Below are 13,602 nucleotides of genomic sequence, written 5' to 3'. Positions count from 1 at the left end.
TAGTTGAACAGGTGCACCTAAAAAAGTGGCTGGTGAGTGAAATAAAAAATAATTATCAGCTAAAATGATCTGGTAATATAATGTAGCCTATGTGTTTTTGAAGAGTGCCACATAATAAGTAAATTTAGATGCTATGTAGATACTGATGATAAAACTTGTGCTGTTTTAAGCTATTTAAGTAATGTTATATATTTTACCTTGTGTAAAAAGTCCTTATTGTCAGTGTTTTCCATTTTGTAAAACAGTTAAATTCTAGTGCAGCACTGCTCTTCACACAAGCCAAAAGATCTTAATAAGACACAGGACAGTACTGTATGTGAGCCTATGCCTGGTGTATTCAGCGCCATTTTCTACACAGATTCTACTTCTGATAACATGTTCTACTTTCCTCTGTTTACTTTTTTGTATTATTTTTGGTCGTAGAATATATTAAATATATCTTATCTCTTATGAAAGTGGAAAGACAGGCTGACATATGAGATCAGGCAGGACTCTGCAGATGATATTGTGACCTGTATGGAGAGTATGGAGCAGGTGGAAGAATAAGAAGAGAATTATTAAGTGTAAAAGTTATTCTCCTGGTTATATGTCACGCTGTTATTTTCTGTGCTGTTTGCGGAACTGGATGTTTTGGTTTGCTTTATTGCTAGCTGGTGTTGCTGTTCTTTACATGCCCACACGGGGGCAGTGAGCGCCGGCGCCTCTGATGCAGCCCCGCTCTTCTTCCCTAGTGTAACCTGACGTATTTCCGTTTGGAAGTTTAGCGTGCGTTAAGCTAAAACAGCAAAACAGTTTACAGTGTATGAGTGTGTGTGAGGTAGTTGTAGGACAGATAAATAGTTTTTCGTGTCTACGACAGGATGCACGTGTCCGCTAAGTGTCCGAACCGGAGACTTGTGCGCTACAACTCAAGCTAACGCCTCATCTGTAGCTGGAGTTAGCAGTCGGCTAACTCTCAGCCTGCTGTTTCTGTCACAACAAGAGCGTTTGAGAAGCGGTGAGTGGACTCCAGAGACGGTTGTGTTGTGTCTCCTCTAATGCTTACACTTTGTATAATACAGGTGTAATAGTGGGTGGATAACTACACTGTAATATGAAAACTGACAGTATTGGTGCAGCGGCTTGAACAAAACACTGCGGTTTAAAACGACGCTAAATCCGGATCTGCAATTAAAGGCGAAGTTATTGGAAACTTGAACTTGTTTAGCGAAGTCTAAATGTGAGAAAATATTTTTATTTAGTAGTTTTGCAAACAAAAAAAAAAAAACAAACCACTCACTGCTCTGACTCTTTAGTTTTCACAGAGGTTATCCAATCCAGATTGTCAAAGGTTAATGCTGAAGGTCTGTAACTGGACCTGGTCTAAATGTAGGAAAGGCAGCAGGGAAATCATCCCTTTTTCCATCTTTACTGTCCTGGAGCATCCTCCAAGTTGAAGCTGACATGTTGGCTGGCTCCTTTCAGTGTGGAGGTGTAGCATCTCCACTATGACCTCTTTCATGTTCTGGGTTCTAAAGTCTCCCTCTTAAACCCAGAATTTAAAAGTCCGGATAAAGTTGCTTTTACTTTTGTTCTGGTCTGGATGTTCCAACAGTCATAGCATTGCTGCCTGTTTTTGTGTTTTCACAAAGGGATTCAATACAGCTCTACAGTTTAGTAAAGCCTTTGCTTTCTCAGAGTGATCCTGTCCATATTTGAAAATTGAGGATAAAGTAATTTCAAAGTTTTTTTTAAATTAAGTTGCAGTGATCTGAAACCTAATTTAAATCCCGCCCTGGAGTCTTTTAAACGAATCTGGTCAAAAGTAAAAATCTGTTAGCCTTTATTTAAAAAAAACAAACAAACCCAATTACGCATATGGCCAGGTGTGGTCCATATTATGATATTTGATTTATTTATGGGTTTTTATTGGATTTTAAAACACCTGTTGTCCTCGGGGGTCAAAAACGACCCCAAAATACAAAGCGTTGCGAAGGGCCATATTGTCACACCATACTGCTTGCAAACATCTTTGATTTTGGATCACTGATGTGTGGGGTCAAGCAATGGTCATAACAACAACAACAACAACAACAGGCAGCACAATGAGGAGGCAGGTGCTCTACATTCAATTCAATTCAGTTTTATTTATACAGTGCTAAATCACAACAACAGTCGCCTCAAGGTGCTTTATATTCTTGTGGAAAGGAATGGCCAGTAGAACAATGCATATCTTGTTCTCTAATATAATGAGGAGGAAGAATCAACGATCAGGAGGATCCAGGGTTAAAAGATAAAGAAAATATTGCCAATATTTAGATCACACGCTCCCCTTTCTCTGAAGAAACCCCACATCACCTACCTGCAGAAGTGAAGTGTATGAAGTGAAAGAAAAGTGATGAAGAATCTGAACTATGTTCAAGTAGGTTCTCAGGCATCCAGGACATGGTAGTGTGAGGAGCTTGGAAAGAAAGTGACTGGGCTTCTTGAAGTTTCTTGAATTTTCAGAATGTGAAACTAGAAGATGTGTCAGAGGACTACACATCTTCTATTTCAATTATGATGAAGACAAAGAATCAAGCAAGAAAGAGGAGTCAGCTGAGACATATCAATATTTGCAGTAATGTTGATCTTCTGTCCTTCCCAGTGACAGACGATGCATGACTCTCTCATGCGTCACAGAGAAAGACAATCTACCATAGTCCAAGCACATAGGGCTGCTCGATTATGGCAAAAATGATAATCTCGATTATTTGACGATATTTATTTAACAATAACAATGTATTGAATAATGGCTTTAAAGATTGTCAAAAAATAGTATAAAATAGTGTGCAAATACTGATTACAGTGCAAATGTTTGCAATATAAAAAATAAATGCAAAATGTAAACATCTATGTTTAGTGAACTTCAAAATACTGCACAATATTTGATCCAGGTCTGACTCCGCGAACCCATAATGTTTCCACACCACTGAAGTCGTTTTACCTCTCTTTTCAACCAACGGCATTCTTTCTTCAGCAGCCGTTATCCTCTCCTCTCCAAATAACTTCTGCTTAGCTTTCCGAGCTTTCCAAGCTTCCCTCGGGTCCTCTTAATTGTTGTGACGGTGTTCGAAACGCAGAGAGGTGCGCTCGATTTGCCACACGGAGCAGCGCGAGAGTAAAGCACGAGGGAGGTGCTAATAATCGGCTCAGTCATTTTTAATGATCGTTGAAAGCCCAGATCGTAATCTAGATTAAAATTCGATTAATTGAGCAGCCCTACAAGCACATATGCCAGGTCCCATACTGATGACATAAAATCCTTAGATTGCTTTTCTACTCAAGTACTGAAAGCATTATACACCATGTATTATGCTTTTTAACTTTGACATGTCAATGGATGCATCAATGACAAACAAGGAGGGGCAACAAGAGATGAAGAAAAATGGATTGAATGCAGCTGTAGGCATATGTGGGTATGTTGATTCTTACTGCCGTGCATCCAGTAAAGTCACTACGGCCAGTTTGTGACATCCTGAGTCTTTTAGGGCAGTTTTCATGCTACAGTGACTGAAACAAGAATAATCATAGAATCTCAAAAGTGATATCATTTCATGATAAAGACACAATAGAAGATCGTTGTTCATGACAGAAACGTGCTCCCATTTGAGGTGTATGGAACAAGTGGGTGTTTCTCCTGCTGTTGATGTACGATCCAGGTACTGATGTGACTGTATGAGCACCTAGTCCCCTTCAGAGGACTCTGTCCAGTCCAACAGAACATCCCAAGTAAACCCGGGAAGTATGAGATAAAACCATGGGCAGTATGTGATGCCAGGTCCAGCTGTACATGGAACATGCTAGTGTATCATGGCAAACCGTCTGGCCTGCAGTCAGGACACACGAGTTGTCCCTAACATTACAGAAGGTTTCCAAAAGAAAATGATCACCTGTAACAACTTGTTTACTGTATATGACCCTTGGCCTGCAACTGCAGAGAAGAAAGCTGTCCATGATGGGACCAGTGCAGAGGAATAAACATGAGCTCCCTCCTGCACTTGTGTCAAATATGGACATGAAAGTTTGCCTTCACTCAGACCCATGCCCTGGTGTCCTACCATGCCAAAACACAGAAAAATGTCAGGTAGTGAGTTGGAATAAAGATGAATAAAACCTTGAAACACAGAGATGGATGATATTTTATACCTATTGCTTTATAAACAGTCAAACCAGACGGGGTCATTTTTGAGCCCAGAGGACGACAGATGTGATTATTTGCTGCCAGTAAAAAACTTGAAGTAGTTTAAAAACAGCTTCCTAAATTAACTTTGACATATACCCTCCGGTGATAATCGGTCAAAGCAACCGACTCTGGTTGTGAAATGATCATCACAGTAACTGATGATTTAATTTATTTTTTACCCCAAAACAAAGAAAAAGTTCATTTAAATGAGGTTTTTATCAGACTTAAATTTGAAATGGAATAAAGAAATAGTGTCAAAAGGTTTAAATTAAGTTTTAATTAAAAGTGGGGGAAAATCCACTTCATATTCATTAAGTATCAATCAAACCTGATGGGGACATTTTTGACCCCTGAGGACAACAGGTGTGATTATGTGCTGCCATTTAAAAATTTTAAATGATTCAAAAAAACATTCTCACTAAAGTTCAACATACAGCACTCTGTGGTTAGTCAAAATAATCTAAACATTTAAATATTTTATTGTCTCATTTTATTTTTGCTCAAAAAAGAGTATACTTTATGTAAACAAGGTCTGGTGGCCCTAAATCTTAAAATGAAAGGTAAATTTTGTGGTAATGTGTTGGTCATAAGTAAAACTAAGGCGTAAAACTGAATTGATTGACAATTTAGACAATTTGTACTTTAAAAAACAGTCAAATGAAGTGGGGTTATTTTTGACCCCTGAGGACAACAGGTGTATGGAAATCGGGAGGACATTATGAGGGTTAAGATGATCACCCATTGGAACAGTAATTATTTAAGAGAGAAAGTAAGGAAAAATATGTAATATCATTTATTTGTTAATTATTTTAAGCTCGTCTTGCTGTTACTTGCAGCTGCTGTGGGATTATTTTCTTTGGGAATCAGTTCATTCTTAGCAAACTTTACAGCCTTGTAAACCTTTATTTTTCAGGCATTATATAGAGATAATGGTAACCAGGTACCTGTGCATGTGTCTGTCGCACCGGGATTTTGGATAACCCTGTTTTTGTTTTTTGACTTTGCCCTTTCAGAAGACACCATGGCCAATCTGGAGCGGTGGGTGAGTGACCGTCTCCACGACATCCTCGGGCTGAGTGACAGATACGTGTCTCAGTTCATGATCGGCACTGCTCAGAAAGCATCGAGTCCCGAAGACTTTGTGGCTCGTCTTGAGCAGACGGGCACGATTGACATCGACCAGAGTGTGGCCGCCTTCGCAAAGGAGCTCTTTGAAAAGGTTCGTTCATGAAATTCTACCCGAGTTCACCAAAACTCATCTTCTTTTAGCTCTGGTGGTTAAAAAACCTCTAACGCTGTTTTACTGTTGCCTGTTGCAGGTTCCTCATAAACAGGTTGTTGAGAGACCGTCCCGAGCGGTGGAACGGCAAGCAATCGAAATGGAGAGAAAGAACCGGACGTACACGTTACTGGAGGACAGCGACGATGCCGATGAAGATGCTGCGAGGGAGAAACAGAAAGGAAAAAAGAAAAGCAAAGACAAGGAACGCGGGAACAAGAGGAAGCACATCAGACAGAAGAAAGGCAGTGAGTCGTCCAGCGAGGAGGAAGCACCTAAAAGGTAATCTGCTTATTTCCTGCTTTTTTAAGATGTTGGTGCTTTTTTCTGTTTCGTTTTTTTTTTATTACTATAATTTGCATTCATATTTATTCTTAGTTGTGGAAAAGAGATAGACGCCAGTGTAAAACTAGTCAAACAGTTATACGTAACAGCTGGAGGAAGAAACAACATAATAATTTTGTAGAGATGTTTAAAGAGCACCGTGGGCTCTGTTCTCATTGATGTTTGTGAGCAATCTGATATTTTGTACAAAAGCTGCATCCTGTTCTCTAACATCAGGGGTAAGTCAATTCAAGAGGACCACAAGTCAGTAAAGAGAGAAGAGGAGGAAGAGGAAGAGTGGGAGAAGGAAGAGAGAGAGCGACTGCAAGACATCGAGGAGAGGGATGCGTTTGCCCTGCGAGTGAGGGAGAAAGACAAAGAGAAGACGCGCAACATAGCCGAGAGGACGGACAAGAAGGTGGGCACGCAGCTCTTTTACGGTCTTTCACAGATGACCTCGTGTCTCACGCAGGTAAATATTTATCCTGTTGTTTTGTTATCCACAGGCTTATGAGGAAGCTCAGAAGAGGCTGAAGATGGCTGAAGATGATCAGAAGAATATGGTGGGTGGTACAGGAGAATATGTGCGCTCATTTAGTGCCTGAAATAAACAAAGTAGACCTCAGTTGCTCAGCTGTGTGATAAGGTTTCCTCTTCCTCTTTAAAGTTGCCGGAGTTGAGGAAGCAATCTCGAAGGGACTATCTGAAGAAGAGAGAGTCGGAGAAGCTGGAGGACCTGGAGGCAGAGATCATGGACGACGAGTACCTCTTCTCCACTGAGGAGCTGACAGAGAGGGAGAAGAAGGAGCTGGAATACAAACGCACCATTCGGGACCTAGCTAAAGATTACAAAAAGGCCGGTGCCAAGGAGCAGGAGGAGAGAAAGAACAGATACTACATGCCGGAAGAGAATAGAAGAAAGGTGGGAACGACGAATGTCACACGTAGAAAATCAGCTGGCTGCAGTAGTCCATATATTTACTGTCTCTCCATACTTACAGGAGGTGCCACAGAGGGACCTGGAGCTGGAGGAAACCCCCATGGAGCTGGGAGGAGAGCAGGGTCGCTGGGAGGAGGAGAGGCTGAAGACGGCCTCCCTCAGCTTTGGGGCCAAGAAGGAGCGAGAGCAAGGAATGAAGCAGGAGCAGGAGAAGTACCAGCTGATCCTGGAGGAGGAGGAGATGATCGACTTTGTCACCACCGCCATTACCATGAAGGGAACTCGGTCCGAAAAGGTGACGCTCATCAGGTTCCTTATTCTTTTTTATCGTTGTGGGTCTCATTTAAATTTGATGACTAGTGCCTGCAGCTCGGTGTGCAGTGTTGATTAAAAGGAAATATCTGCTTATTTTTGCCATCATAGCTGGCGCACAGGCGTTACAGAGCCTCCTGCACAGCAGAAATAGTGTGTGTATGTGTGTGCTGTGCATGATTGAAAATGCAAAGAACACAAATTACCTGTTTACATATCATATCCTAAATTCCAACTCTTTCTCAGCTGCATTTAAAAACAAAGAAAAAGACATAAATGAAAAAAGTATCAGCAGAAAAAATGTTTACCACCTATTTGTTAAGATTACTTGTTGCATTTCCTCTTCACGTCTTAGACAGATGGACATATTTTTATATTTGTCCTGATCTATACTTTTTAACATGAATGTTCATTCTTCGCCGCTGCCTTATTCCCAGTGTTCAGATTGGAAAAATATAGAAAATTACCACATAATTAAATTTCTTTAAAAGTATGTGCATTTTCTATAAAAAAAAACAAAACTCTGGATGTAAGTATAGAAGTGTTGAACCAAATAAACATTTTCCAGCGTTTCCTCTGTCTAACAAAAATGTTCATTTTTACCTGAGAGTGATTTTTAAAATTTTCCAAATTAAGGAAATTCCTAAATGCAGAGAAGCAGGTGATTTCCAGTGTACAGTAATAACAGCGGAGGGGAGAGTCCACTGGCAAAGCTCCAGTTTTTCATCTATTATATCCCATAAATGACACAAGCCTGCAGGGCTTTTAATTCACCACTAGATGGCAGGACCAGAACTGCTGATCTAAAAAAGCAGCCTCGGTCCTTCAGCCTCCCGGGGCGTTGTTCAAAATGAGCTCAGTATTTGATCCTTTGACTGATGAGCATGGTGAAGCATTTTGGACTGTTTTGTTACATGACCTCTGACATCAGCAGATGTTGGGAAGATCTGATCAACTTTTATGTAATTTTTCAAACTTGTCAGTGAATCCGTGGATATAACTACAGAGAGTCAAATCTGCAAGGTCAAAACATAACTATGCACCTTAAATGGATCAGAACTTATTCATTTCTGTTTTCATTTCCATGTTTCTTTATGCCTTTCTGCTTCAGCACACAAATGATCAGGTTGACTTTGGAGAGTGCAGTGGGGTCAGCCTTTCACCTGTCAGTTAATTAATGCAGGTCTCAGAAGCGAAACGAAAGCTTGCGTTCAGGAAGGAGCTGAAAAACCGGGATTATTTTGGGTGTCATTTGCATGATCACACAGAAATCCTTAGAGAGTCGTGTAAACAGAAAGAGAAGTAAAGAAATTTAGGGAAATGCGAGGAGAATGGGCAGAGGGTGCAAAACTAATACATAAAGTGATCAAACACAGAAGCAAGTTCCTACAAATGTTTTGCATGTAGTAACAATTTAATGTATTTGTTCATGTTTTCTGGAGGGTTTCGGTCACATGTGTGTTCCCAGGGTGCCGTGCAGCATGTGCTGTAGTGTGATCTTTGGAGTGATGAAAGGCCGTGTTACATGGAAACATGTTTGAGTTGGTGGAAAAAATAAAAAATCGTACACCTGCGTGCCTTTTTAAATGAGTGAAAATAAAAGAACCAGTCGACTGTGTCCTGTCCAAACCTTCTGTAAACATCACTGACACAAAATCGCCTCCGATTAAACCTGACGAGTACACTGCAATGGATGACATCCTGTGCATTAGTGTTATCTGTGCAAACGTTTCATTTATTGACTGTTTTTAAATTATTCTTTTGTAATTATATTTAAACTTTTCTTTGGTGACACCGCAGGGACTGCACTTATTTTCCCTGCACTTGTTACAGTGACAATGAAGAGATTCTGATTCTTCTGATTCACTGTAAAACCTCAAACGGCCTTTTCTTCTGACCATGTCACGTTCAGGATCAGGATGCTCCGGCTCTGTCGCAGGCTGAGATGAAAAAACAGTCCATTCAGGAAGTCCGACGCAGCCTTCCCATCTTTCCCTACAGAGAGGACCTGCTGGCCGCCATCAACGAGCACCAGATCCTCGTCATCGAAGGAGAGACGGGCTCGGGGAAAACCACCCAGATCCCTCAGTACCTCCTGGAAGACGTGAGTGAAAAATTTAAATGTAGTTTCATATATTCACATATTAAACACGTTAGTGACTGGGGTACCTAACCTAAATATTGCCCTCTACCTCTTGGAGTCAATAAAATAGTCCACCACACTGTCCATGTATTCTAGGATGTTGAACTATAGACTGCTGTGTGGGGCGATGGTGGCTTAAGAGTTGGCAGTTCGTCTTGTAATCAGAAGGTTGCCGGTTCGAGCCCCGGCTCGGACAGTCTCGGTCGTTGTGTCCTTGGGCAAGACACTTCACCCGTTGCCTACTGGTGGTGGTCAGAGGGCCCGGTGGCGCCAGTGTCCGGCAGCCTCGCCTCTGTCAGTGCGCCCCAGGGTGGCTGTGGCTACAATGTAGCTTGCCATCACCAGTGTGTGAATGTGTGGATGACTGGTTGTGTAAAGCGCTTTGGGGTCCTTAGGGACTAGTAAAGCACTATACAAATACAGGCCATTTACCATTTGCTTTTACAGTGTGATTTATTTATTTTCCCGAGTAAGGAGATTCCTGAGCATCCTGAAAAGGCTGTCCTCAAAAATTAAAGAATGTCTAAGTTAAAGCATTTGGTTATATGTCAAGGTAATCCTTAAACACTTTCCATCAGGGCTACACCAAAGGAGGCATGAAGATCGGGTGTACGCAGCCTCGCAGAGTGGCAGCCATGTCTGTGGCAGCCAGAGTAGCAGAGGAAATGAGTGTCAAGCTTGGTAATGAGGTGAGCTTAGTACATGACTGCTACACCAACACTTTAAGTGTTACTGTACCTTCAAGCAGACTGAAATTGAGTGTTTTACTTTCATCCAGGTGGGCTACAGCATTCGTTTTGAGGACTGCACATCAGAGAGAACCGTGCTCAAATACATGACCGACGGCATGCTGCTTCGAGAGTTCCTCACCGAACCGGACCTGGCCAGCTACAGGTGACCCACGGACCTGTCAGAATTGAAAAAAAAAAAGTTATTGTGCCATTAATGTGTCTGTGCCCTCTGCTGGGTTTTTATGTTCCTTTTCATGAAGACCAAAAAACACCTAAAAGTAACAGTGCTGACATGGGAGAGTGGACTTCTGTACTGGCTGCTCTTTACATGTTTAAATAGTTTATGGAAGCAGGGTAAATGATTCTCCTAGACCATTTTCTTTATTAAAGCTACATTCTGGGAGCAACGTAATGCTGCAGGGGATTTGTGGAGTTATGTATGCTTTACTAGGAAGACAGGGCAGTTGACTTTCAGCCTGCAGACACAACCAGGTGTGCACGCTTGTTAAAGATTATCTTGGTTTAGGCAATCAGGTACACAGTCTTAAAAGTAGGTAACATTTGCTTTGGGGATTGGTAACTTTATCAATACTGACCTTCTCTGTTTCTACCACTACCTTTTTCTTCTGTGGGGGGTTTGGAAACCTCATCTGATTTAAATTTGGCCTACCTCTCCATCAAGATCATTTTGTCATGCACCTGTGGGCTGCTAGCTATAGAATTCACCAAGGAGGCTGTAAGGTCTCAAAATAGTGACCATTCAAACCAACACTGACATTTTCATAATGTGAATGAAGCTGCAGAGTGGTGAATCTTGTGAACAGAGGAAACTGGAGTGAGCACTTCCATATTCCTTCAGATGTCTCAGTAGAAATCCTCATCAGAAACATTTGAAAAGCATGTTTGTGCTGCTCACTGGATCTGTCACCCTTGGGCTTATTAGAAAATTGCTCAACCTTAGCCAAAGCTATTGTCACATGAACGTCTGGGCAGTTTGAAAAAGAAGGTGATATTTTCTCTCTGCACACTCTGAAGACAGACAGCACACACAGCAAAATGCAGGTGGTTTAATCTAGTTTAAGCAGATACTTTATTTTATAAATCATCTGTTGGCTTCTCTGTAGTTTGACATTTATTACTGAACCTGTTCGTGTTGATTGTTTTTTCTCACCCCACGATCTCTGTCTGTCTCCCCCCACAGTGTGATCATCATAGACGAAGCCCACGAGCGAACGCTCCACACTGACATCCTGTTCGGTCTGATTAAAGACATCGCCAGATTCAGATCGGACCTGAAGGTGCTGGTGGCGAGCGCCACTCTGGACACCGAGCGCTTCTCCTGCTTCTTCGATGATGCGCCTGTTTTCAGGATCCCTGGCAGGAGGTTCCCCGTCGATATTTTCTACACTAAAGTAAGATTATATTTGAATCGTTATCACAGTAAATATTGCATTTTAGAGCCTATAAACCAAACTGTGGTGTTGTTGTGTGTGTCTGTCTTATCAAGGCTCCAGAGGCAGACTACCTGGAAGCGTGTGTGGTGTCGGTGTTGCAGATCCACGTCACCCAGCCTCCCGGAGACATTCTGGTCTTCCTCACTGGACAGGTGCTCTTCATATCATGTTCCCAAGAGATCCATAGCTTCAGACACGACTGTGAAGCTCTGCTTGAATTAAAATTAAATCAGGGAGGAAGATGGTACAGGCCCAACAATAAATAATAGAAATAAAAAGTAAAAGTACATGAATGACAGCAAACGTCAGACTCTGTTGATTTGTGGAAATGACATGTTAGGAAAGAAATCACTCTCTCAAAGAGTTACACCTAGTTTAACGTCATGTTCTAGCCATGTTTGCCTTTGTGTTCAAATATCTTTATAATATAATCACATTCTAACTGATGGCTGTGAAACAACATTGATCTTCACGTGTTCTGTAGAATAGTTTGGATATACCACTTTATCAAAATCCTGGAAGTGCCACCGAGGATCACAGGTTCATAATATGAAAGTAAAGTCTTTATTAAATAAGGCTTAAGTAAATGTGGACAAGAAAATCAGCTGTCTTTAATAAAACTGATGCCTTCATTTACCTGAATCCTTTTTCATAACTTTTTTCGTGGAATGAGGAAAAAGGTGAAATGACAGAGTCGCTGTTGCTCAGGACGATTCTTTCTCCATAAACTCTTTGTCACAGTGAACACGTCACTTCCTGTGGAAATTTGATTTCCCCATGTGGCTCCTGCAGCACTGAAAAAACACAATGAACGTCAGAAAAAGGCCACAGTGAACCTGAAACAGACCTGATCTAAAACTAAAGAAGGATCAGAGTGAGCTTGATCATCCATGTATGGATTCATTCATATATTTCTATATTCTTAAGATTTGACTCTGTTTTTTCTAGAAAACAGGTAAAATCCCACGTTCACTCTGAGAAAGTTGATCTTGTATATTCTACAATTTTAGAAAATTGTCCTGACATATACAGTCAAGCCCATAATTATTCATACCCCTGGCTATTTTGACTATTGACTTTTTGCTAAAATATAAATAAAACCTGAGAAATATTTTTTTCCACAATGATTCCTCTTGTACATCGTCTTATTATCTTTTGGGAGACACCTGTGTCATTTCTGGTCAAAAAAGAACTTGCTGGTTGAACAAAAGAAACTTTAAGTCAAAATTTGGCAGGGGTATGAATAATTGTGGGCTTGACTGTATGGATGCAAAGGGTAGGAGAGGGATCAGAACAGTTACGTTAGATATGCTAGAAACAAGGGCACGTTTCCAGCTTGTGTCCTTGTGTGTGTCGGCTGATTGTTGAGCCTCGCTGTCTTGCAGGAGGAGATTGAAGCGTGTTGCGAGCTGCTGCAGGAGAGATGCAGGCGGCTTGGTTCTAAGATAGCAGAGCTGCTCGTCCTCCCCATCTACGCCAACCTGCCGTCTGACATGCAGGCAAAGATCTTTAATCCTACTCCGCCTGGAGCGCGTAAGGTGAGACAGTGTCTTATTTCTGAGAAGCTCTTATTGTTTCCTAATACAGCTGGCCTACAACTAACAGGTCAGTGAAGGACTAATATTTCATTTTGGCTGACACAAAGTAGACCAGCAGGGTTTTTGTTAAACCCTTATTTAACCAGGATACCAGAGTCTTGATTTAAAATCTGTTTGCACAAGTTTCCTTGTCTGTTTACTCTGTCAGCTGGATCAGCCTTGGATCATTTTCCTAGATTAGAATATTCACAGTTTGCACCAGTTAATAACAATCACAACAGGTTAACAGGCCTGTTTTTTGTTTTTTGCTTTGTTTTGAGTAGAGCTTCTGGAGCATTGCAAAAGTCATTAACATTATGCCAATATGGTGTTGAATATTTGACATAATTTATTGGCTAGCGTGCCTTAGTTGGGAGTTGGATGTGCTGGGAGAAACAGTTGCTTTTCACTGTAGAGTCCATCTCACAACCACAGCTGTGGTCCCTGCCGGTCTTCCTCCACTGCAGGATGTCTGATGGTGCAGATGGAGGTGAACGGATCTGCACTGTAATCACAGGGTGAAACCAAACGCCAGCTGTCATGCACTGTTGAACGTGAACTGGATGTGAGGCTCTGAACGATGTTGGGACAAAGAGAGCTTCAGTTAACTTGTAATCTTTCCACAGGTTCACCTACGA

General features: G+C 41.4%; 1 protein-coding gene across 1 annotated transcript in view; it reads left to right on the top strand.

Annotated features, from left to right (window-relative positions):
* Positions 1–720: 720 nt before the first annotated feature.
* The window catches only part of dhx16 (DEAH (Asp-Glu-Ala-His) box polypeptide 16), a 29,665-nt gene continuing 16,783 nt past the window's right edge, over positions 721–13,602 (top strand). Inside the window, exons 1-13 of the mRNA XM_003451210.5 lie at positions 721–997; positions 5,218–5,423; positions 5,524–5,765; positions 6,045–6,225; positions 6,314–6,370; positions 6,475–6,729; positions 6,809–7,042; positions 8,972–9,163; positions 9,781–9,891; positions 9,981–10,096; positions 11,135–11,345; positions 11,441–11,539; positions 12,773–12,925. Of these exons, the coding sequence (XP_003451258.1) occupies positions 5,226–5,423; positions 5,524–5,765; positions 6,045–6,225; positions 6,314–6,370; positions 6,475–6,729; positions 6,809–7,042; positions 8,972–9,163; positions 9,781–9,891; positions 9,981–10,096; positions 11,135–11,345; positions 11,441–11,539; positions 12,773–12,925 (2,049 nt within the window). The 5' untranslated portion in view covers positions 721–997; positions 5,218–5,225. The remainder of the gene's footprint in view (positions 998–5,217; positions 5,424–5,523; positions 5,766–6,044; positions 6,226–6,313; positions 6,371–6,474; positions 6,730–6,808; positions 7,043–8,971; positions 9,164–9,780; positions 9,892–9,980; positions 10,097–11,134; positions 11,346–11,440; positions 11,540–12,772; positions 12,926–13,602) is intronic.

The sequence above is a fragment of the Oreochromis niloticus genome, linkage group LG11, assembly GCF_001858045.2.
Source record: "Oreochromis niloticus isolate F11D_XX linkage group LG11, O_niloticus_UMD_NMBU, whole genome shotgun sequence".
Lineage (NCBI taxonomy): Eukaryota > Metazoa > Chordata > Actinopteri > Cichliformes > Cichlidae > Oreochromis > Oreochromis niloticus.
This window is presented reverse-complemented; position numbering and strand designations above follow the sequence as displayed.